Below are 26,471 nucleotides of genomic sequence, written 5' to 3' on the forward strand. Positions count from 1 at the left end.
TGAACCCATCTGCTCATTGTTTGATAAACAAAATCATTCATTTAAAAAAAGAAAATGCAAAAACAGTGAGAATACAAAAAAATGATGTAGTGATTTATAAACAATATACGTAAATACACAAACTGCCAGTAGAGCAAAGATTATTCAAAGTACCTACATCAACCAGGAGATCTGGGTCTATGCTAAACTGTCTTCCTGACAGCATGGCTTGGAAGTCCTCTAAGCTGCAATCAATACTGTCAAGATAATCCAACAGCTCAACCCTGAGGAAAAAAAGATTTAAAAAAATACATCAAATATTAGGTTTCCTTGTTTTTACATTTAAAATCACATTACAAAATTTTTAACCTTAAGAGACCCTATTCAGTATTTGAGATTCCTGAAAATGTGGTTAACTGAGAACTCACAGCCTTTATACAAAACTTTAGTATTTACAGAAAATAGATTCTGCAACACAGTGTGATTTATCTTTTTTCCTCTACACTATAAATTATAAAATGTTTAACTTCTTATTACTGATTAATGCTACTAATTTCTGGTTTCCTTATGCTATAAAGTAAATCCCTTAATGGAGATTATGTTATTCCACAGTCCTGATAAAAACACAAAATACACATACACACACGCTTTATGGACATTTAAAACAAGTATCTTATTAAAGAAATCTAAGGAATTGCCAAGAAAATTTCAAGACTGCTCCTGGGATGATTAAATCCTTCTCAAAAAACATTTGCAGAGCTCAGCCCTGACCAAAAGAAAGAAAGACAGATTACATGGGTTCATAATCTGAAAGGAAGATCATTCAAAGAGAATAGAACATGTGAAGTAAACAAAGAAAGCAAATAAACTCAGATAACATCTACATGAGCACTCACTTTCCCAGAAGATTGATGTTATCATTTAAAATGGAATCCATCATGGTCACAGGATCTTCTGTGGTCAGACTAGATGAGCCATTTAGCTGGACAGCACTAGACATAAGAGGACTGGTGCCATCACTGCCTGAACTTAGGGACTCTCTGGCTGGTTCATTCTGATCTCCACTCTGAATGACAGGTGCATACTCATCTTCATTGTCATCTTCAACAATGACAATATCAGGGTATTGGCTACAGCTATATCAGCAATATGAGAAAGAACCAATTACATTTTCAAATGCATTCAATAAATTCATTCTGTCCATTCATTCTCCATGGAAGCTTTCTCCCCAAAACACATATTAAAAGGCTTAAATTTCTTGGGTGAGTAGCTTAACCACAAATATTGATTCATCCTGTGATACGAGACCACAAAGGATGAATTAAAGATGTTTAACTCCAAAATTAAAAAAATCAGAATTCTCATTACTTTTTGTTGGAAGTCTTTTTGCTGAGGGGAGAACATCTGGTTAAATAATTTGGCTTTTTCAGTTTAATAATCCAAATATGAGTTACAGAGTAGTTTATCATAAAGTGGTTTTGAATTTAGCTCTTTAATAACAAAAGTAACCAAGATTTTCACAAATTTTACTTCAAATTTCCTTACTTGGAGGGATCAGATATAACATCCTCATTAGTTTCTGGAATAATTGGGATATTTTCTTCATCTGCGTTATCATCAGTTACATCATAAATGATGATGTCATCTGAAATCCGCTCCCTTGCCTTTAAACCTTCAGTCCTACTGTGTGGAACCTAAAAAAATCAGGGAAAAATATCAAAAATTGAAATTATATTGACTACCAAACAATATACCATTTAAAAAGTGCTAATTGGAGACCCATTGTTTACTAAATGTTAAGGAAACAATTTAGCTATGTTCTCTGCCCTAACAGGACTCAGACTAATTGGTATTCGTTATCAATTCACAAAGGTATGAGGTGTGTTACTTTATTCTATTTAACTATTTCTTTTACTGTAAGGAATCTTGAAGATGGCATGCCTCAGAATGATTCCATGAAAGATCCTCACATTTTAAAGTATTTTTTGTATCCAAAAGGTTAAAAAAAAAGTCTTAAAACTTCACCAGGAATTTCAAGCATAACCAGATGGCCACTGTGCTGAAGAGGATAATTTTATCTCAAGCTACTCTATTGACATGTGGTTTATTCTTTCTTATTAAACGCTTTCGTTAATAGGAAAAAAAAACCATTACAAGTATTCCACAGTTAAAGGTCAGCCTGAATTTTTAGCAATAATTTTTTTTATTCTGCTACAGATATATTCAGATCATAGGTACCTAAATAAAAAAGCATTCAATTCGCTAAAGCAAATTAAGCTATTATAATGCAAAAATCCATAAATCTCAACAGTAGATAAATCTGAGGTAAAAGATGTAAAGTACTTAAAAATATATAAATCCAGTTAAATTAAGAAATCTTCATCCATTTACATTGAGTCTTCAATCCTAAAAACACAATAGTTAGGTATGCTTACTTAAAAATACTGGGAAGAAAAACCTGATATTAACTCCGATTTGCCGAAGAAAAAAAATTTTGGTACTTTAATAACAAATCTGAAGCAGTATTTAGAATTCTAAGATTTGAATGTAGCAATGACAATCATCTATTAAAAGAAGTGTAGACTCTGGGCGCCTGGGTGGCTCAGATGGTTAAGCGTCTGCCTTCGGCTCAGGTCATGATCCCAGGGTCCTGGGATCAAGCCCCGCATCGGGCTCCCTGCTCCGCGGAAGCCTGCTTCTCCCTCTCCCACTCCCCCTGCTTGTGCTCCCTCTCTCGCTATGTCTCTCTGTCAAATAAATAAAATCTATAAAAAAAAAAAAAAAAAAGAAGAAGTGTAGACTCTGGACTGAACTGATTTGCCAACTGTGTAAGTTTGACAAATGATCCAGAGAGTCCATGACAAAAATAAAGGTAAACAAAAATGTTTTGCAACTGCTAAAGAGTCTAGTCTATGCAATTTATAATAAAAGTTGGAAACAATTTAAAATAACCAATGGATAAATGAGTAATTACATTATAATATTCAATTGATATCAGGTAGTAGTTCAGATCTAAATCTGTTTAAATCTCAAAAGCAAAACCAAATGAAAAAGTCACAATGCAAAATGGTATCATTTATATGAAGTTTAGATACATACAAAATAATACCAAATATTGTTCATGAATTCACACATACAAAATGACCATGGGGATGATAAATACTAATTCAAGATAATGATTATCTAGGAGAGACTGAAGAGGAGGCAAAAAACAAACTTGGGAACAGGCAACTAAAACATAATTATATTTATAATACTTTATTTCTTAAAATATCTAAAGCAAGTAATAAAAAAATGTCATGATTAGATAAAACTGGAGCATGAGCACTTAGATTATTCACTGAACTTTGAATGCAAATTCTGAATTCATGAAATACTGCATACTATAATAAAAATTGGTCTGAGATAATATAAAATAGAATTTAAACAAAAAATTACTTTATGATGGTGATTATCAGCTGGTTCTTTGACTATATGCTGAAACAGATTCTTCTTTTGGGCTCCATTAGTGTTTAGAAGTAGAGGCCTGAAAATCAGAATATATTCATGAAATTCAGTGAAGCAAACATATAAGAAATTTCAACTGCTCCTAATATTTTACCCTCCCATGAACATACACACTTTAATAATAAAAGATTTCAGTTAGTGATACACAATGAATTCTTAAAAATGGTCACATCTTAGGAACAGAAACTAGGAGATGGCTGTGTCTAGGGCTTTGATTTCACCATTCTTTTATACTATTTTTGTTAAAATAAATACAATAAACTACTCTCTCTGGATATACTTCATTGCTGACTGAACTGTATCACTCTTTATGAACTGTACTTACATAATAAAAAGTAAGTAGATGATGTAAGAACTAGTTTGTGGAAGCTGACTTAAGGCCATAGCATAAGGTGTAACCATAACCAAGCTTTGCTAAAACTTTAGTCTTACAAGATAAGTTTTTTCTCCTTCCAACTATTCCTTTGTCCACTATCCTTCTTAAGGTTTAGTTGTGACAATGGCAGTTACTAACACTTTCCGGTATCACAAGCCATAGTCAATATATAGGTTTTTAAATTCCTTATTAGTGGATTAAACATGAGAGATTAAAGTTTTTGATTTTTTTTAATATATGACCTTCTTTTAAGGAGTTTCCCTCACTCAAGCCTTCTAATGTTACATTAAACTGCTAATGTGAATAAAAATGGATTCCTTATTAACTATGTATATGTCTGTAAAGTGACCAGTTAGGCTATCCTTGTCTCTGAAAAACATTAGCAGGATGACAGCAGGAAGAAATAACACTACTCTTGAAATGCTGAGAGTATAATTTAACAAGGAAGGACTATTCATCTGGGACAACAGACATACACTAAGCAAATGTAGGCCATGCATAGTTAAGCACTAAAATGTTTAGTTGTCCATGAATAGGTCAAACGAAGTGTTTTACAACAAAAACTTACCTTTTACGTTTTAAACTCACAAGTTGGTTATTCTGAACCAGTGTAACAATAAACTGGACAATCTAAAAGGAAAATATAAACAAAAAATTTTCCATCATAGACTCCTCTAATTCTTTAGTCCATATTACAAGTCTTATAAAATTAATTCAAATACATATTTTCTATTCTAAGCCACATAATTTCTCACATGTTAACAAATTTGAAATCTTGGGTGCATCTTACAATTGTTATATAAAGAAATAATCAGTTTCCAGGCAGAAGAATAACCTGTGATAAAATAAAAGTTGCAGCTACCTACGATACCAAAATGCCTAAGACATTCATCTACCCATCCATCCATCCACCCACCCATCCATATATCTACCCAATACTCAGCTCAGTTACTTGTTTTGATGCTAAGAACCAAGCATGCCCGGATACAGATCCCAAGTTTGTATCAAAAAGAAAAAAAAAAAGTGACAGGCAACATTTTTCTTAACCCAGGTAACACAATTTGAGGCAAAAGAGACTGCCAGCTCTTTCAGAAGAGAGCATAAAATTTTCAAGGTAGGAAAAGCTTCTTGGCTTATTCTAGAAAAATTATTGCTTAATTAAAAATACTGTCATGGCATGCCTGGGTGGCTCAGTTGGTTAAGCATCTGCCTTCAGCTCAAGTCATGATCCCAAGGTCCTGGGATCATGGGCTCCTTGCTCAGTGGAGAGTCTGCTTCTCCCTCTGCCTCTGCCCCTCCCCACAGCTCACTCTCTCCCTCTCTCTCTGACAAATAAATAAAAGCTTTAAGAAAGAATATTGCATGAAATATTTAATTATACAGCAACAGAAATAAACCCCAAAATACAGCAACTAGAGGTTATCCAAAAATAAATTCACAATTTTAAAGTTAAAATACATATACTTTTTTCAAATAAACAATGAATAGATTTTGTTTTGGATGGTGTTGCTCTTAAACATCCAAGATACCCATAGGGCCAATCAAGAGAAGTTGGTTTAATCTTCAGAGCTTGATTAAATTTAAAAGTACTAAACCGATCAAGACATGCAAACAATCTTTCATATGACAGTGTTTCATAAAGTGTGGTCCATGGACCAGCAGTATTAGCCCAGGAACCTATTAGACACACAAATTCTCAACCCCACTCTGGAATTGCTGAATCTGAAATTCTGAGGACAGGGTCCAGCAATGTATGTTTAGCAAGTCCTCCAGGTGATATTGATGTGAATGTGAGAATCACTGGCTTAGGGTATGCCTTGAAATTTATTGTCATCTTCCTGAAGAAGCTGAAAAGGTGAGGATCATATGGTGAACTATGAAAAGCAGTATATCACTGAGAGGCTATAAATAAAGGCCAAAAGGGACTGGAGGACTATTTAGGCTCTTTGCAGAAAAGTTAAACAGCATTAGAGTCATGAAAAGGAAATTAACCACTAAATTGTTTATTCAAAAGAAAATGTTGACTGACGGCTGATGAAAAGACAAATTTAAGCTTAAAGGTACCTATGAAATAATTTGGCTTCAGTTACTTTTGTTAATTTATAAATGTTATAGAAAAATTCTAAAAACATTAGTGGTTGAATTTATGAGAACATGAAGCACTGGCTAAATTTCTCCTGAAATTTGTTCTACATATTAGTTCTCTTATGACAATTCTGCATCACGCTGTACAAAGCTTCCTTCCTGAAGGAAAAGATAAGGCATCTAACATTTACGGCATCTAACTTCTGGACCTGACAAGTTCTATTAACAGGTACTATTATCCTATTCTGTAACAAGTACCTATACCAGGTAACTCACACACACTATTCCAACTAATCCAAGGCCAAGGAGTAAAATGACAGATGTATGAAGCCATTCCAGGAATAGAGAAAAGATTATCAGCTATCACTATGCATTATGAAAACTCCCTAGAGCTCCACCAAACCACATATATTCAAACTCAAATTTGAACAGACAGAATGTTAGCTTTCATGAAAAACTGAAATGTTATGTATTTTACCAACTTTCTTTGCTTCTAGGAAAAAAATTATATAGTATTATAAGCCAATATCTAACTATAAAACATTGTTTTCTGGAAAAGTTGAGAGGATTTTTTAAAAATAAAGTACAGGTTTAATAAAGTACACCTATCGTTTTAAATCAGGTATTCTTAACAGGGTTGCATGCTGGAATCAGCTCTGGAAGTTGTGAAAATATATGCACTTGGACTAAACACTTAGAACTGAATTCTACATTCAACCCTCACTTGCATACTGATTTGAAAAGGAAAAAAAAAAAACAAACACTAGTATACCTATTTTGACTACAAGCCAAAGACTGCAGCCATTCATCTCTGTTCTAAGCCTGCTCCACTAGACCCAGATTCTGTCATAACCCTATTTTTAGCTAAAGGCATCTCAGCACAAACCAAGTGAAGCACTCCCACCCTTCCTCCCCCACAAAAACCTGTTGCTTAAACTTAAGAGTCTAGTTTACTCATGAGCAAAAAATAGCTGCCTTAATTACTTTTATGTTTCAAGTCTTATTAACATATGAAAGCTGATATGAAAAGACTAAAGCACAAGGACACAAGGCAACTGAGAGATTTTCAGTTCTCCTAGTAATTTTCAGCTCAGATACTAAAATCTACAATTTATTTTACAACACACTACTTTAACTGCTTTTCCATAGAGATTAATAATGGCATACACTGATAATTTTTTTGAACTCATAATTTGGTCAACTGATTTGAAAATTTTAGTCATTTGTCTTCTAAGACCATATTTATGCCTTTTCAAGTAAAAAAAAAAAAATAGTAAAAACAATAACAACAAACCCACACAGTAAGGCTGTCATTCACAGTAAAAAATGTAAAGAAACTGGTAGTTTTCTTTCTATTATGTTCCTAAAAATAAAGTATCTTTAAAGTTGTTCTATCAGGCTAAAGGTCACTTACTAAAAGCTAATGAGACTCAAGCTGAGAGACTATGGAATAACAATACTTAGCTAATGAGAAATGTTTCTTATTAAAAAGAAAATACAACAGTTGACCTAATTTGTTTGATTTCATAGTTTCACTACTATATGTGAACCTAATACATAAGAAGCTAAGATCACTCATTATTCAACAGAGGCTTTTTTGGGTCACAAATGGAACACAAATTAAACAAAGGCAGATTATGGTCATGGGGGAAAAAAGCTTACCTTTCGAATAACTTGTTGCTGTTGTGCGTGTTTTGCTCTTAATTCTGACACCTCCTTCCATAGAGACTCATTTTCACTATGTTATCATTTTTTAAAAAACAAAACAGAATTTTGTCAGAAAGCCAGACCTCAAAATCTTTAGTTAAGAATACCAGGGAACTTTGCTATATATTTTCATGAAATTGGAAAAACTCTGGTTCAATTACATAAAACGGCAACTATCTTGACACAACTCCAGAATCATCCCTTCATAACTACAGTACTTTCTACTCATGGCAATATAAACACAAAAATGTAAGACTCATGCCTATATCCATATAGTAGCAGGCAATTTACTTCTCTGGCAATGTGGTTCATTACTTCTTGTTTAAAAAATAAACTAACCTTTCAACTATGGCTACCAAGTGAATTTAGGACTTGCGCTTAGAAAAGAATTCTTAAAGGAAGTGACATTTACCCAGCACTACCTGTGCTCCAGGGATTATGCTAAGCATTTTATGTGTATTTCTTATTTAAACTTCTATAAAATCAGTCAAGAAAGGAATTATTTATTTTATAGAGGAGGACAATGAGACCCAAGAATTGCGAGGACTTGCCTAAGATCACACGGATTATTTGTAGTAAGTGTTGAAGTCAATCAGGTCCTAAAACTATCTTAAAATCTGTTTCAAACATACGAAAACACTAAAAAAAGTTTTTTTAAAGCATGTCTAAATATATGACAAACCAATAACTGGCCTAGTAGTAACAGTTTCTTTTCCTTCATTAACTTTTATTGAAATTGCACTGTTCTGTTATTAAATGTTAGCTGCAACGATAACACTGAGAAGGCATGAAATAATTCACCTATTAAATACTTTAATTTTTGCTCTTGTTAATTTCCATAATATCCATCTTCCTCAAGCCAAACTCTTACAAAAGGGACTTCTATATCTTACATAAAGAAGATCTTGAAAATAAAACTTTAATACTTACTGAATAACTAGGGTATTTTCTCTGACTCAGATATTTAAAGATAATACTATCATCTGCCTACTAAACATAAGTAGAATGGTTACCTCTAAAACTTACAGGATGAATCTGGGATCCCATTCCTTAAGGGCTAACCCTGAGATTCAAGGAACTGGGTCAAAGGGCACCTCAGGAGACACAAGATACATACAATAAACTGGCATAAGTGATTACATAAAATATGCAAAATGGGACAGCTTAAAATTAAGCTTTATTCAAAAAGGGAATCAAAGTTCAAGGTTTTTAATGAAGACACTTAAGACAGCTAAACTAATGTCCCACATTTGAAATGGGAGACAGAATCCATAAAATAACTACTCTCAAGACCTCAGTCCCTATTAGGATAAGAGAAAATCCCAACCACTTACTAAGGAAAGTACACATCTACTCTATATACAAGTTGTTATTGTGGCAAGTAATGGTGCCAAGAACTGCAATAAAGCAAAAGCATGTTTCTATAATAAAAGTTTTGAATAATGCTTTACCACATCTAGGTAAGATAAATACCAAGTAAGGCAAGTCTCTTGCATCCTTTTTCCCTATTTTTTATGTCTTATTTTTTCCTAAGAGATAGACCACATAGAAAAGTTTTATGAAACCACCATAAAGAATATATGAGTAACGTGTAGTGTTTTTCAACGGCTTGTATGCCTTCATGTGTGTGAACATCATATGAAAGCTAACCTAAGCAGAATCGTATTTCCTACATTGATTTAAAGATCTACTGTTTCATCAGTGGGACTTGTGCATCAAATTGTTTTAAAAGCCCAGATTTATAAATTCTTTTGAATACTGTCAAAAAATATAATACTGAGGTAAAGTCAAGGGCTACAAATCAAAACTAAAGGGAACCAATACTTAGAGAAAAATGACCTTTTACCTTGGCTTCAACGATGTGATCTAAGTACTTAAAACACTAACCTTCAACCTCCAACACACACACACCAACCCCTATATTAAAATTATATTTGGAAATAATACTTTACCTTTTTAATTCAGAAAGCCTGGACTCAATAGTTTCCTGTTTTATTTGAACCTTCTGAGCACTACTTATAATTTTTGTTAAATCTTCCTGACGAATCTTATTTTCTTCTGGTTTTGAAGATGAAACCTTTTGAAAGCAAATTTAGGAAATCAAATACTAAACACCATGTTTTTAATTCAAAGTTTCCCTACTGTGTTTTGTAGCCCATTGAGGAACTCAGATTTAGTTCCAAAACGCCCAGGACAGGATTCTATAAAAAGAATAAACTCCAGGGGCGCCTGGGTGGCTCAGTCGTTAAGCATCTGCCTTCAGCTCAGGTCATGATCCCAGGGTCCTGGGATTGAGCCCCGCATCGGGTTCCCTGCTCGGTGGGAAGCCTGCTTCTCCCTCTCCCACTCCCCCCACTTGTGTTCCTGCTCTTGCTATCTCTCTCTGTCAAAGAAATAAAATCTTAAAAAAAAAAAAAAAAAAAAGAATAAACTCCAAGACAGAGAATAAGAAATAATCAATCTTTTTTTTTTTTTTAATGTGCAGAAGTTTCCACAAGCAGGAACAACTTAGGGACTTTTTTTCATTCCCTTTCACCAAACTCACTGTAATTTCCCCAAGCCTCTTTATTATCACATTCCACGTTTAATTAAATTTATGCAGTAACAGCTGCACACTGGGCCATTTTCTTTCATGGTCCATTACTCTTTTATCCCCCTTTTTTGTGGATTTAGTAAAAATATTTTATTTCAGCAAAAGATACCATTAACTAAAAAATGTATTATTAAATGCTTATTATAATGCAAGGGACTTACTTATTCTCAGTATTGGATATTCAACAGTGAACTACAGAAAAAGCCCTCCAAGGGAGTCAACATTTAACAGGAGCTAACATTTTTTAAGCTAAATTGGAAGGAGTGACCCATCCCAATATGGATGATTCCTCACCCTCAGTCAGAGTGTGAACATTTTCCTTCCCTCTAGGAGAGAAAAAATATAAAACAGAAGGAAATAATTAAAGCTTTATTAGTCTAAGTCATTCCAACAGGGAATACCTGTGTATTTCTATACATTCTTAATTTTAACAGGTGAAATACTGTGTTGGCCAAGTATGCTATATGGTAATGCCTTAAATAAATCACATTAACAATAGCTCACCTTCCTTTTAATGTTCTCCAACAAGTCATCCTGGCCTTGTTTGAAGTAAGGATGCTGAAATTCAACAGGACCATCTCGTTCCTGCTTTACAATTCCAGAGTCAATATGCACAACCTTACGGAAACCATCTGAAAAAGATTAAAAATTTAGATGACTAAAACAGACAAAAAGCAAATAATTTCCCTTTCCTTTATCAACGTAATGGGAAAAAATGGGTTTAATCAGTGGCTGATGACAGTACTCCAAATAAAATACTGCCCGTACTCACACATATTCAGTTGCCTCACAAAGCTTGCCATATTATTGTGCTTGAAATATTTGGGAAGAATTTCTTTTGCAAATCTTTGTTCATCCAAAACCAGAAAACTCTGGCCATTCTGAAAAAGAGAGAAAAAGTCAATTAACTGAAGTCCTCTTAGGTGATACAATATGAACCCCAAAACTGGGCAGTCCTTCCATGATACTTTTAGATCCACATTTTATTCCTATTAACAGCAACAAGAAACAAACTATAATTAACTGCCAAATTGTAATTAAGCTTTTTGATGTCAACCTCAGAAGTTCAGAAGTATGTCTAAAACCAAAAGCTGCATCACGCACTATGGTGAAATATTAGAATTTCCATTAAATCAGAAACAAGAAAAGAAATACTGTGAGTAAGCAACATAATTATTTAACACTGTTTTAAAACCAATGCAATTAGACAAAAATAGACAAAATTTAAGAGAAAGTCATATCATTATTTGCAACAGACATATCTTTGCATAATCAAGTGAAAAACTGTAAAAAAACTTTCAGTAAAATATCAGGCTAATAATTAATATTTAAAGTCACTAGTGTTTTTCCATACAAAAAAACAATTTGAACCTTACTATAATACAGTATCAAAACAGCACAGTACCGGCATAAACACAGAGACAGACCAATGGAACAGAATAAAGAACCGCCAAATACACCCTTACATAGAAGGTCCAAAGATTTTTGACAAGAGTACCAAGACCATTCAAAGGGGAAAGGAGAGTTTTCAACAAACAATGCCAGGAAAACTGGATACTCACGTGCAAAAGAACAAAATTTATCTTACACCATATATAAAAATTAACTCAAAATGGATCAAAGACCTAAACGTAAATGCTAAAACTATAAAAATAGTAGAAGAAAACATAAGGGGGAAAAGCTTCATGACACTGGATTTGGCAATGATTTCTTCGTTAACATCAAAGGCACAGGCAACAAAAGCAAAAACAGACCACTGATGCTACCTCAAACTTAAAAACTTGTGCAAAGAACACTATCAATAGAGTGAAAAGGCAACCCACAGAATCAGAGAAAATATGTGCAAACTGTTTAACTGATAAGAGATTAATATCCATAATAAAGAACTTCTACAACTCAACAACAAAAAAGAAACAACCCAATAAGAAATGGGCAAAGGACTTGAACATTTTTCCAAAGAACATATACAAATGGCTAATAAATGCATGAAAAAATGCCTTACATATCACTAACCATTAGGGAAATGAAAACCAAAACCACCATCACCACTTCATACCCCTTAGGATGAGAATTATTTTTAAAAAAATACCAAATAAATTGAAAATAAGTGCTGGAGGAATTGGAGAAATTAAAACATTGCTGGTGGAAATGTGAAAAATAGTGCAGCTGCTATGGAAAACAGTATGGTGGTTCCTCAAAAAACTAAACACGGAATTACTATATAATCCTGCAATTCTATTTCTATGTATAATCCCAGGGAACTGGGCAGGTACTCAAAAAGATATTTGTATACCTATGTTCATAGTAGCATTATTTGCAATAGTCAAAAAGTGGAAGCAACACAAACGTCCACTGACAGATGAACAGATAAACAAAATTTGGAATATACACACAATGAGTACTCAACCTTAAAAAGAAAGGAAATTCTGTCAGGTGCTACAACATGGATGAACTTTAAAGACACTATGCTAAGTGAAATAAACTAGCCACAAAAGGACAAATACTGTACTATTCTACTTATATGATATCTAGAATAGTCTAATTCACAGAGACAGAAACAGAATGGTTATTAGGGGCTAGGAGGAAGGAGGACTTGGAAACTACTGTCTAATGAGTATGAGGTTTCAGTATGGAAAGGTGAAAAACATTTTGGAGAGAGATGGTAGCGATGGCTGCATAATAATGTAAATGAACCTAATGCCACTGAACTGTATACTTAAAACTGGGTAAAATGGTTAATTTTATGTAAGGCATATTTTACCATAACAATTTAAAACTAAAGTAAAATAAAAGATTCCAATAACAGAAAAAATGTCACATATCTAAAGATAAATCTTAAAAATATACAGGACATTTAAGAGAATATTAAACTATAGAGGGACAAATATAGTACTGTAAAGCTGTCAATTCTAATTAACCAATATATTCGCAATAAATTCTCAATGAAAAAAATTTTTGGAGAGGAGGTGAAGAGATGCTAACACAACCAAATATTAGGGATCAAGTGTAATATCTGTTCTTATCAGTTTAAAGTTCACTTGTAAAATAATTATGTAACAATAGGCAAGAAAATACTAAAAACAATGAAAAAAGAGGTATTAACCCTATCCTATAAAAGTGGTACAATTATAGTGTTTACAAAGTTTCATACTAAAGAAGGGATAGTAAAAAATAAATAAATAGACAGAAGCAGCAGCAAATCTATTTGAGAATTTTTAACAGGTAATAAGTACGGGTAACATTCAAATCAGGGGAGAAAATCAGGAGAAAAAAGATTATTAGTTCATGAACTCTCTCTTTGGAAAGCAAAAAGCAAAAGCTCAATGCTAACTCACTGCTCCATCACTCTTTACAACCAAGCTTTTGGAAGTACGATGCAAACCTAGAAGTCATACTGGTAAGTGGTAAGAATTTATATTTATTCATGGAAGCTGCTAGCTGCCTACCCTATTTCCAAATTCCTCTACTTACCTTTTTTATTTTTGTTATTTTAAAACTAAAATAGCATATTTTAAAGGTGTACAGCATGATTTAATATATTTACGTAAAGGACTACTACAGTCAAACTAATTAACATACCGTCTCCATCAAGCTAAAAAGCCTCTGCAGAGCAAAAAAACAACAAAATAAAAAGAAAACCTAACAGAATTAAGAGTATTTGCAAGCAATATATCGGATAAGGGAATAATAATCCAAATACGTAAAGAACACATACAACTCAATAGCCAGACAAAAAACAAAAAAAGACACCAATTAAAAAAGAACCCAAATAGACATTTTTCTAAAGATACAGAAATGGCCAACAGGTCTATGAAAAGGTGCTCAACATCACTAATCATCAGGGAAATTCAAATCAAAACCACAATGAGGTACCCACTTCATATCTGTTAGGATGGCAATTATTAAAAAAATAAAAGATAACAAACGTTGGTGAGGACGTACGGAAAAGGGAATTTTCATATACTGTTTGTGGTAATGTAAATCAGTATAGCCATTACGGAAAACAGCATGAAGATTCCTCAAAAAAATAAAAAATAGAACTACCACATGATCCAGCTACCCCTTTCTTGGGTTTACACCCAAAGGAAATGAAATCAGTATCTCACAGAGTTATCTATGCTCCCATGTTCATTGCAGCATGATTCACAATAGCCAAGATATGAAAACAACCTAAGTGTCCCTCAATGGAAGAATAAAGAAACTGTGATACACACACACACACACAACAGAACATCATTTGGCCTTAAAAACAAAGAGATCCATTTGCAAAAACTTTCTTACTAACAGAACCACAATTTTATTTGATGCTGCAACTACATTTCTCAGTCCCCCTGACAGAGGCAGCCGAATACACACCTGGCAATTAAGATATAAACAGAATGGACTGAGTAGGGCTTCCAGAAAAGCTTCTAAAAGGGGAAAGATCGAAAGTGTCAAACCCCTATTTCCCATATCCCTGCTTGGAACTTGAAGCTAATGAGTAAAACTTCTACCACCACTGAGGTGGAGAAACCAAGTAAGGCTGAAAAGACCAGAATGTATCGTCAGACTTAAAAAGAAAATACATCTCTATTTAAACCATTGTTTGGATTTCTTTTTTTTTTTTTTTTTTAAGATTTTATTATTTGACAGAAAGAGAGAGAACAAGCAGGGGGAGCGGCAGGCAGAAGGAGAAGCAGACTCCCCGCTGAGCAGGGAGCCCGATGCAATACATGGCCCATCCCAGGATCCCCACATCATGACCTGAGCCAAAGGCAGATGATTAACCAACTGAGCCACCCAGGTGCCCTATTGTTTGGAACTCTATTATTTGTGTCTGAAACTAAACCTAACTTAGAGTTATTATAAAAATTCAATTAAGTCAATTAACATAAAAATATTTTAAATATTTATGACAACTGCATTAATTAAAAATTTTGAACAAATCAGTAAGATGAAAAACCCAATGTAAAATTTAGAAGAGGCCCAATCTCATAATAATTGAATGTACAGAAAATAATGATTTTCACTTATTAGACTGGCAAAATTTTAAATGTCTGATGATAATCAGAGTTGGTTAGTAGGTAGTAACTATTAAAATTTTAAATGCATGTTTTTCCTATCTTAAAAAAAACTTTCCCTTTACCTTACTTCCCTCTCAATCTACCCACCCCATTTGTCTTTTCCTTCACTGCAAAATTTAACAAATATTTCAAAGCCCCCTTCTCTAATTTAGTACCATCTACATATTCTTGCTAAAAATTGGTTTCGTTCTCCCTCACTCTACTCAAACCATTTTTCTCTAAAATGTCAAATGCCAAATTCAATGCCTTCTTTTCAGTCCTGATCTTCCCACACCTCTCTGTGGCATTTCATTTGGCACTACTGACAATCCCCTCCTTAAATACTCTACTGTTTTGGCTCTGAAACTATATACTATTGGGTCTCTTTCTCATATTTTCTTCCAATTGTATTCATCTATTAAGAGGTAGTGTTTTTTAGATTTCTATCCTTGATCATGACACCTTATACACTCTTTCCTTAGGCAATCTCATCCACACCAGTGTATCTAACTACTGACTGTATTACGTATGATGATTTATTATCTACTCTCACATCTACATCTCTGCCCTGACCATCTCAAATTTCACATTTAAATTTTTCAATTGTTAACATTTTTGCATAATGTTCTTTAATTCACTATGTTCTCAACCTATTCTCTATTTCAAATCCACCTTCCTACTCACCAAAGTCAACTTTTTTCCTGTATCCTCTCTCCTGGCATGCCCGTCTCCCCTCTAACTATGACATCAACAAGAAAAAGATAAATTTAAAAAACTCTCAATTTTAACAGCTGATAACTTAAGGGGGAAATATAAAAAAATTCCTTTTAAAAATAAGAAAAAGGGATCCCATGATCACTACTTCAATTTGACACCCTGAGGTCTCAGCCACTGCAGGAAAAAAAAAAAAGGTATAAAGTTCTGAAAGAACAAAACTATCATTCACAAATGCACGGATGTACACTTAGAGACCCCAAATCAGTAAAATGATTGGTTCACTAGTTTATTATCAACATACAAATGTTATCTGTATTTATAACTACCAGCAACAGCCAGAAATGTGATTTTAACTAACGGACACCACTTACGACATCTTAAGATACCTAGGAAGAAAATCTAACAAACGTGCAAGACCTAATTACCAAAAAAATATACAACTTTGTTACACAAAATGAATTTAAGAACATGCCTCGTTTATGGGAATATTCAACATCATAAAGACATCCATTTTCCCTAATCTGATTTATAATTTCAATGCAATTCCAATTAAAATTCCAGTAAGTTTTTTTAATGGAACTTGATTTTAAAACATATACAGAAGAGCAAAGCCCAACAATAGTCAAGGTATTCCTGAAGGATAAGCTGCCCTCCCAAAAGCAAGACACTATAAAGCTACAGTAATTAAGACGATAAGGGCAAAAAAAAACGAAAACTGTTCAGTGGAATGCAATAGAGAACCTAGAAACAAAAATCGTAATTATCTACCTGTAATTTTGCTGTAAGACAGAGGGAGCAATACACATCACCACGGAAAGAAGGAAGCATTCAATGAAGGAGCTAGGACAACTGAATATTTATATGGAAAACAATGAAACTGGATTCCTCACACCACACACAAAAAGCAATTCCAGATGAATTAGACACATAAAACGCAAACTTTTAAAACTTTCAGAAAAAAAGAAGAGAAATAGAAAAGTATTTTTCTCTCCCTGGGGAAGAGGTAAGAAAAAACATCCCGAAGAAACAAAAAGCATGAACAAAAAAGATGAATATATTATACTAAAATTAAAAACTTGTATTAATCAAAAGGAAAAGATAAGTCTCAAACTGGGAGAAGACATAAGCAATACACAGACCCAAAGAATGGATATACAGAATATAAAAGCAATTCCTACAAATATTAAAAGACAAGACACCCCATAGAAAAATGGCCAAATACTTCACAGAATAGGAAACACATATGGCGAATAAATACGAAAAGGTGGGCGCCTGGGTGGCTCAGTTGGTTAAGCGACTGCCTTCGGCTCAGGTCATGATCCTGGAGTCCCAGGATCGAGTCCCGCATCAGACTCCCTGCTTAGTGGGGAGTCTGCTTCTCCCTCTGACCTTCCCCCATCTCATGTACTCTCTCTCTCTCATTCTCTCTCTCAAATAAATAAAAAATCTTTAAAAAAAAAAGAAAAGGTGTTTGAACACATTACTAATCAGGGAAATATAAATTAACACCTCATTGAGATAATACTTTACTAGATTGGTAAAAAATTAAGAAGAATGATAATATCAGGTTTTGAAGATGTGGATTAATGGAAAATTTCATGCTTGGCTAACAGGAGTATAAAATCATTTAATCTCTTTGGAAAACAATTCATACCCTATTTTCCAGCAAGTCCAATCTTCAATGTAAGTATATATACCTTAAATTCCTGCTTATATACACCAGGAGAAGTATATAAGAATATTCGTAACAGCAGTTGACACAATCATCTTCTATTTTTTGAACCATTTTTTTCCATTAACTTCTATGACCTCACTCCCCTGTTTTTCCTCCTGTTGCATTGTTTCTTCTCAGTCTCCTTTGCTAGCTTTTTCTTATTCTCATATGCCCTCTAAAAATCAGACTGGCCTTTCAGCTTCTTCTATCTTCATTTGTCTCCCTAGATGATCTCATCCAGTCCCATGGCTTTACCACTCATAAGCTCCAAACTCCACCCTGAATGCCAGTGTCTTATATCCAAACATCCTGTTCAACATTTCCACTTGGATGTCTTGGGAGTGCAGAAGTCATTCAGGCTGTTCAAAAATATTCCTGTTCTCCTTCCTAGCACTGAATTTCCCCACCTCCTCTGAAATTAGGCATGGTCATTTGACCAAGTGTGGTCAATGAAATGTAAGCTAAACAAAACAATTTTCAAGTAACACTAGTGTCCACTGTAATGTCAAAGTTAATATAGGCCAAACAATCTCCACCTGCATTTCTCTGAATACTCTCCCATCTGAGCAAATGGTGTCATTTATCTTGTCGTTCAGCCCAAATCTGAGTCATTCTTAATTCTTCTGTCTTTCCTGCAACTCCAGACAATTTATTAATAAGTTCTACTGCTTTACCTTTAAAGTAAATATCAAATCCAACAACTTTTCATCATCTCCACTGCAAATACACTAGTCTCAGCCACACTATTTTCAATAACATAGTGGAAAACTGTGATAATCTACAAACTAGTTCCCTAGATTTCCAGTCTCCTTACCACAGCCCTAAGGCCCTATACCATCCACTCTTGCCTACTCTGATCTCAATCTTACATTCTCCAGATACTCTAACTACATGGGCCTTCCCCAATCACATGAACATGCCATGTTCAAGGCCTTTACATTTGCCATTCCTCTTTGCCTGGCCCATCCCTTCAAATTGTCCAGATCTCTGCTCAAACATCATCTCCTCAGAGAGGCTTTCCTTATCACTCTACCTAAAATACCCACAAATCCCAGTCATTTTATGTGCTAGTTTATCAATTTATTGCTCCAAATTCATTCCTCATTGTCTGCTTTGCAAATATAGAGGTGGGTCCCTTAAATATCTTTTTTCTAGATGGCATGGTGATAGGCTTTATCAGAAGATACTAGAGAGATATTACAAGAGAAGGGGGTTCTCCTTCCTATTTCCTGGTTCTTTAACAATGGCCAGGTTCCTACAGTGCAGGCAGGTTCTCCAGCACCTAGCTCTTGCAGTACAGAAGGTCAGCAGCGCAAGGCCAACATTCTCTCTCCCTTTGGAGGTTTCAAATCAGAGTATATCTGACAAGACATGTCCCCATGAACAACTATCAAGGGTGCTCTAGAACAAGTGCTGATAAACCTTTTCTTAAGGCATTAGATAGTAAATACTTCGAGCTTGCAGATCATAAGGTCATACATAATACTGCCGTTGTAGCAAGAAAGCAGTTATAAACAATATGTAAATAGATTAGGCATAGTTATGTTCCAATTAAACTTTATTTACAAAACAGATGACTGGCCCATGGGCCATGGTTTGCCAATCCCTGCCTTAGAAGGTATATTTCTCCACAAGCTCTGAAGGATGAACTTCCATAAGTTCCACCTGTGTGGCACCAGTGCTTTCTTTGCCATTGAGATGTGATCATACTTTTTATAACTGCCAGTCCTATCTATATTCTTTATAGAGTTTTTACTCCAATCCCCCTGATATAGTAATTCTACTAAACTTTCCCTATTTAAATGTTTAAAAACAGTTCTTTCCTTCTTTTACATTATGTGACATGTCTCCTAATTGGACCCTGATCTCTCTCTTTACCCTGCTTTCTTTTCTTTATGGTACTTACCACTAACTGAAATTATATTATCTGTGTTTGCTTACTTTTTAATTATCAGTGTCCTCCTCTAGAATATAAGCTCTATGAAGCCACTCTGTTCACTACTGAATGAATTCCTAGTACCTAGGACACAACGTATTCATGATAAATATCTGTGAGTGATCAAATAAATGAACTGCTGGTCACAGTGGACCAAAATATCTTTTTAGAAGTTCAGCTCTTGAATTATATCAAATGAAATGATGAATGCCCCTTGCTTATATCTGCACGTGCTCTCCCTCTCATACAACCCTCATTCGCTCATATTCTGTGTCTCTGCTTATGGTATTCCTTCAGTCTCCACTCTAAAATTAGTAGATAAACTCTGAGTGCAAAAATTCCACCTTACTGCCATTTAAACCTGTGAGGCTCAAGCAATACAATACAGAACTCTCCCAACACATTCCACAAGGGGCAGAAAGCAACTACTGAGTGAGGTGGGAGAGATAGGTAGCTTCTTTTTAGGTTTTACCCATAAAGGTTGGCAGGCTTCCAAATAATAAGTTGTTACTGCTTGAACTGGTAGTAAGTTAAAAACATCCAAAATAATCTTACTAATAATTTTTCAGTCCATTACTTTAAAACATTTTTCAGAATAGAAATTTGTAACTTTTCTTTTTTTTTATTTTTATTTATTTATTTGAGAGAGAGAGAATGAGAGAGAGCATGAGAGGGAAGAGGGTCAGAGGGAGAAGCAGACTCCCTGCTGAGCAGGGAGCCCGATGTGGGACTCGATCCCGGGACTCCAGGATCCTGACCTGAGCCGAAGGCAGTCGCTTAACCAACTGAGGCACCCAGGTGCCCAGAAATTTGTAACTTTTCTTAAAACAGTCCATTAACTTAAGGTTCACCAACGATTCCTTCTGAGTCTCTCATTCTCTTATGTATACAAATAAAAAATACTAGTCGTCAATGAATCTTCCAACATTTCTGTAGGCTCATCTAAGGTGGATTTTACTCCTATTCTCCCACAGCTGTGGCTTTCTTGTTTTTACTTGAGAATAGTGTAATAATGCAATGGTTGCTGGGAAGTTCAAGATGATACCCAAATATCAAGTTCTGGATGCTCAAATTCATCCAAAATAGCTAGAAAGCACTAGACCAATACTGGTTTTGCTCCATTTCCTTCCTATTTCCTCATTTGTCTCTGCTGATTTGAGAGGGATGGAGAAATAGAAAATGTCAAAGGTCATAAAAAGGTGTACCAAATAGGTATGAGGTCTTTTTTTTTTTTTTTAAGATTTTATATATTTATTTGTCAGAGAGAGAGATCATAGGGGGAACGGCCGGCAGAGGGAGAAGCAGGCTCCCTGCTGAGCAAGGAGCCTGATGTGGGACTCAATCCCAGGACCCTGGAATCATGACCTGAGCCGAAGGCAGCTGCTTAACCGACTGAACCAACCAGGCATCCCCCCCTTTTTTTTAAGTAGGCCCCACGCCCACCATGGAGTTCAGTGTGCAGCTTGAACTCACAACCCTAAGATGAAGACCTGAACTGAGATCAAGAGTTGGACGCTTAACCGACTGAGCTACCCAGGCACCCAGGGTATGAGGTCTTTAGTGGAAATCATTTCTTGGTCTTCTCAAACAATCTGAAGAACAGAGACAAAGGTAATAACATTAATAAAACAATGACCTCCAGTTCTTTCCTGCTTTTGTAACTACTTCACTTCAACATACGCTATCAAATTTCAGTTAACAGTAAAGGCTGTTCCTCACTATCAATGGCAAGAACTTCCAACTTCCACAACCTCTTGTCCCTGAATATCAAGTTTCTGCAGTTGCTTCCAAGTTAAACCGGTACCTTCTGTTTAGGACTCAGTTATACTTAAAACAGCTTTAGGTAGTCCAACAGTATTATCTCTGTCCCTGATTCTGGCAATTGACTGCCTACCAGAGCCAAAATAGCTATAGGAAATGTAAAAACAAAAAAGAAAGAAAAAGAAACTTTTCAGAGGAGAATATGGGAAAAAAATAAAATATGTACAAATGTTTTAAAGACACTCTGGATCTAAAGACATTTCTGTTGTTTGAATCAATAACATATTTAGTATAATTTTGACTGCTCAGAATATTACATTTCTATAATCATGAGAATGGGGGTGTTATTTCATTTTTCTTCATTTTTGCAATACTACAAGTTTCAAGAAAAACTAGTTATATAAGTAAGTCTTCAGGAATATTAAGCCAAGCTTCTCAAACTGCAGTTGGTTTTTTCCCCTTACCCTACACTCAAGCTAGAGGAGTAAATTATTTTCCACAAGCGAAAAAAAAAATTGCATAAAAGATTGGTTTCCAAAACATCTGCTGCTTCTAAAAGGTCTTAATATGATTTTCACTCAAATAGTATAAATGCTAAATTGCCTCAACAGAAATTCAGCAAAATCTATTTGAAGGAAACCAGAAACAACCATAAATAGCAACTTCTAAAAGATGAGAGTAATTTGCTTTGTTTTTTCCATTTAACATCATTGTTTATTTAGAGTTTTACCTTTCATTTCATTGTTAACACTGCTTTTGGAAAAATCTGTGGGAAAGTAACAGAGACAAACTTCCTAAGCAACCAAGCTAAGCCCTAAACAACATTAATCCAGAATTGTTCACTGACTTGCAAAAGTGTAACATTTTGATATAACACTAAATATTGTACCAACCTATATTAAGTGAAGTGCTGATAACGGAAGACTGATCTGGGAGGTCTGAAATCTATGTTAAGAGTCCCACTTCCAATAATGGCTAGATTTGTAATTATGGAGAAGAAATCTAACCTAAGCCTCAAATCCTCATCTATACAATGATGAGGCTAAAGTGGATTATCTCTAAGATTCTTTTCAGGCACAATTCTTTATCATTCCCACCATTTCCATGACATATTCTAAGGATTTCACTGATTCATCAGACATTTATTAAATACCTACTGTGTCCTTGGCACAGGCATGGTATCTGCCCTCACTGAAGTTATATTTCAACTGTCCCATTATGTAGTAGAAAATGAGTAAAACATAAGCCTAGACTTAATAATATGATAAATAAGAATTATTTTTAAATGGCGATACAAGCCAAAAAGGTATGATAAAATCAGCTTGGGTGGGAGAGAGACTCTGAGTCCAATCTCTAATATGAATACAAGGCTGAGTAACAGCAGACTGTGCTGATCCATCCCTGTCAACTTTTAATCCTTCTGACTGATGAAAAGCATGAGACATCTGTTTATTTTTAAGTGTATGCTGGCGGCTGGCTTCCTTATTTTCACCTTTCTTTGTACAACTGTACAGAATTCATCAAACACTTAATATACACCAACCAGCTGATGATAGTGACCTTCAAGAAAATTAAGTCCTAGGAGGGGTATAAAAAAAAATGCACAAATGACAGTAATATGAGAAAGAATATGGTGTTACAGTTGTCGAAAACTTCATGTACTCAATACAGTGCTCCCTCTTAAGATAAAAGTAAAACTGAGAGCTCCAAAATAGTAAAGGAAACGAAAAGAAAAGGAGAAAGAGAGGAAGTAACATTTACTCAGCACTTAACAGGTGCCAGGCACTGTGAGGGTAGTTTTCACTTACTCTTCTCCAGCCCTCTACACAAGAAAATACCCCAAACAGATGATCATCTACAGTAAGAAAAATCCACCCCACTCCACAAAATGATTCCAACAGCCTGAGAGTGCATTTGAATGCAAATGCACTGTTTATGTAATAATCATTCTGCTTAGAATCTTAGTATTTGGAACTAGAAGAGTCTTGGATCACCCAGGCAACCCATTCATCTTAAGGACGATGAAACTCAGGGGAAACAAGGTAAGGAGCTTGACTAAGGTCATCCCTGTTTAGTGGCAGAGTTGGGAATCAAACCAATAATCAAGGCATCACATACCACTCTCCCAGCCAGTTTAGTGAAATTCAGTGATTCATTTTAGCTTCTAAGTTACTAAACACCTGTGTATATTAAAGCACTTTTATTAAAATAATCATAAAAATCCGTTTCTACAAATGGCTCAGAATTTCCAAAGAATGATGTACCATATTCCACACAAAATTTCGAAACCTATTGATAACCAGTAACCTGCGTTTACTGCGTTTGAACATTTGCCTATATTCCTGACTGCTCTCCTCATAAAGATTCAGGTGCAAAGCGGAGTGTATTTTTTAGAGAGAATCAGGTCGCTGAGGTAAAGCTTTCTCAGACAAACCCCCGCGCCCAGGGCTGCCTATGCACTCAGCGATTCGTAATCCGCGAGCCCGGAGGGAGGACGGAGAATGAGTGTGCAGTAACGTGGCTCCCGTGCCCTCGGCTCGTCGGCCGCCTTCGTCCTGCCGGGCCGGTTCCGAACGCCGACGGGGCCGGACCGTTACGGGGCCTCCCGGGCCGCGGCGCCCGGTGCGGACCGCCCCTCCCCCACCGCGGCCTGAGCCAGCGGCGCTGGCCGGGACCCCCGCGGCTCCCCGCGCGAACAATACAAGGAGTCCCTTAGCGAGCCTGAACGCCGGGGCCCGCGCCACCCCGCGCCACGGGCCTCGCAGAAGGCATCGAGTCGCAGGCCGCGAGAGACAACCCCACGGGAGGGAGAGAGGAGGCGGTTAGTCAGGGGGTTCGGAGGCCGCCGTGCCCTCAACCCGTACCTGGCTCCAGGTGATGAACTCGTTGGTGTGGGTTTCCTCCACAAGCGTCCATAGCTTGCTGAGGAAAGCCGGCACGTTCGAACTCTGCTTCATTGTTAACGAGACGCAGGGATTCCAAATTCTACACCCGAACGCGGCGGCGGCTGTAGCGGCGGCGGTGGCGGCGGCGGCGGCGGCAGCTGCTGCTCCGGGAGAACGCCCACAACGCAGGCGCAGCAGCTCTCGAGCCCCGCCCCCCCAGCCTTGCCGAGCGCGCAGCGAGGCTGGGTGGACCGGCGGCCGCACATGATGGACAGGTCTCGGCGTTCGGCCCCTGCGCGCTCGTCCCGCGCTGGTCCCGTTTCCGACCAACCCCAGGCGCGGACCGCACGACAAAGAGAAGCGATAGGATGCTGCGACGAGGAGGGGGTGGGAGCAAAGGGGGCGCTGCCTTCTCATTCGCCTTTTATATAGGAGCCGTCACTGTAGCGGACCTTAGGCTTAGTGGACTGTGTTTGGTTGTTTCACGTGGAAACGGCTTTGGGTTTCTGAGCTGTGGCTGGGAGGCTACAGAAAGTCTTCAGGGGTATTTCAGCCATCAGTTGGGCCGGCAAAGTGTGATTTGGGCTAGTCAGGAGGAAGTATAATAATTCACATGGAGGGTGGGGGGAGGGTAGGGAAGCAGCTTTCCAAACATGATGCTAGGCCCCAATTTGAAACTGTCTTAAAAATAGTAAACCCTGTCCTTAAGTTTTCATTAGGAGAAAATGGTTCCATTAAAATACGTTTATCAAAAAGAGGAATTTAAATATTAACTCACTCTTAATTATGTACTACAGTGAACCATAAACGGCAATAGGCACCTTACACACTGTTGTTGTTTTAAATTTTATTATGTTAGTCACCATACAGTACATCATTAGTTTTTCATGTGGTGATCCACGATCCATTGTTTTCATATAACACCCAGTGCTCCATGCAGTACGTGCCCTCTTTAATACCCATCAGGGGGCTAACCAATCCCCCCTCCCCCCTTTCCCTCTAAAACCCTGTTTCTCAGAGTCCATAGTCTCTCATGGTTCATCTCTTCCTCCAATTCCCTCCCCCCGGTCATTTTTCCCTTCCTTCTCCTAATATCCTCCATGCTGTTCCTTATGTTCCACAGATAAGTGAAACTATATGACAATTGACTTTCTCTGCTTGACCTATTTCACTTAGCATAATCTCCTCCAGTCCCATCCATGTCGATGTAAAAGTTGGGTATTCATCCTTTCTGATGGCTGAGTAATATTCCATTGTATATATGGACCACATCTTTATCCATTCATCTGTTGAAGGGCATCTCGGCTCTTTCCACAGTTTGGCTATTGCAGTCATTGCTGCTATGAACGTTGGGGTGCATATGGCCTTTCTTTTCACTACATCTGTGTCTTTGGGGTAAATACACAGGAGTGCAATTGCTGGGTCACAGGGGAGCTCTATTTTTAAATTTTTGAGGAACCTCCACACTGTTTTCTAAAGTGGCTGTACCAACTTGCAGTCCCACCAACAGTGTAAGAGGGTTCCCCTTTCTCCACAACCTCTCCAACATTTGTTGTTTCTTTCCCTGTCCATTTTTGCCTTTCTAACTGGTGTAAGGTGGTATCTCAGTGTGGTTTTGATTTGAATTTCCCTGATGGCTAATGATGAACATTTTTTCATATGTCTGTTAGCCATTTGTATGTCTTCTTCAGAGAAGTGTCTTTTCATATCTTCTGCCCACTTTTTGACTTGATTATTTGTTTTTTGGGTGTTGAGTTTGAGACGTTCTTTATAAATTTTGGATACCAGCCCTTTATCTGTAGTGTCATTTGCAAATATCTTCTCCGTTCTGTGGGTTGCCTCTTTGTTTTGTTGACTGTTTCCTTTGCTGTGCAGAAGCTTTTTATCTTGATGAAGTCCCAAAAGTTCATTTTTGCTTTTGTTTCACTAGCTTTTGGAGATGTATCTTGAAAGAAGTTGTTGTGGGCAATGTCAAAGAGGTTACTGCCTATGTTCTCCTCTAGGATTTTGATGGATTCCTGTTTCACATTGAGGTCTTTCATCCCCTTTGAGTTTATCTTTGTGAATGGTGTTAGAGAATAGTCGAGTTTCATTCTTCTGCATGTTACACGCTGTTTTTAATTCAACATTGAATGCCAACTGTATGCCTAGCAAAAAAGACATAGTTTC

General features: G+C 36.3%; 1 protein-coding gene across 5 annotated transcripts in view; it reads right to left on the minus strand.

Annotated features, from left to right (window-relative positions):
• Positions 1-24,475, minus strand: part of HSF2 (heat shock transcription factor 2) — a 45,682-nt gene extending 21,207 nt beyond the window's left edge. For all 5 annotated transcript variants that reach the window (XR_003521769.1, XR_003521768.1, XR_003521770.1 and 2 more), the window contains exons 1-10: positions 24,282-24,475; positions 11,020-11,128; positions 10,752-10,879; positions 9,607-9,731; positions 7,610-7,685; positions 4,431-4,492; positions 3,418-3,505; positions 1,525-1,673; positions 876-1,115; positions 158-263 (exon numbers count right to left, since the gene is read on the minus strand). Coding sequence is in view for 2 of the 5 variants with exons in the window: in XM_027604149.1 (XP_027459950.1) it covers positions 158-263; positions 876-1,115; positions 1,525-1,673; positions 3,418-3,505; positions 4,431-4,492; positions 7,610-7,685; positions 9,607-9,731; positions 10,752-10,879; positions 11,020-11,128; positions 24,282-24,374 (1,176 nt within the window). In the remaining 3 variants the exon portion in view is untranslated. The remainder of the gene's footprint in view (positions 1-157; positions 264-875; positions 1,116-1,524; positions 1,674-3,417; positions 3,506-4,430; positions 4,493-7,609; positions 7,686-9,606; positions 9,732-10,751; positions 10,880-11,019; positions 11,129-24,281) is intronic.
• Between the last annotated feature and the right edge of the window lie 1,996 nt (positions 24,476-26,471).

The sequence above is a fragment of the Zalophus californianus genome, chromosome 7 (assembly GCF_009762305.2).
Source record: "Zalophus californianus isolate mZalCal1 chromosome 7, mZalCal1.pri.v2, whole genome shotgun sequence".
Classification (NCBI taxonomy): Eukaryota; Metazoa; Chordata; class Mammalia; order Carnivora; family Otariidae; genus Zalophus; species Zalophus californianus.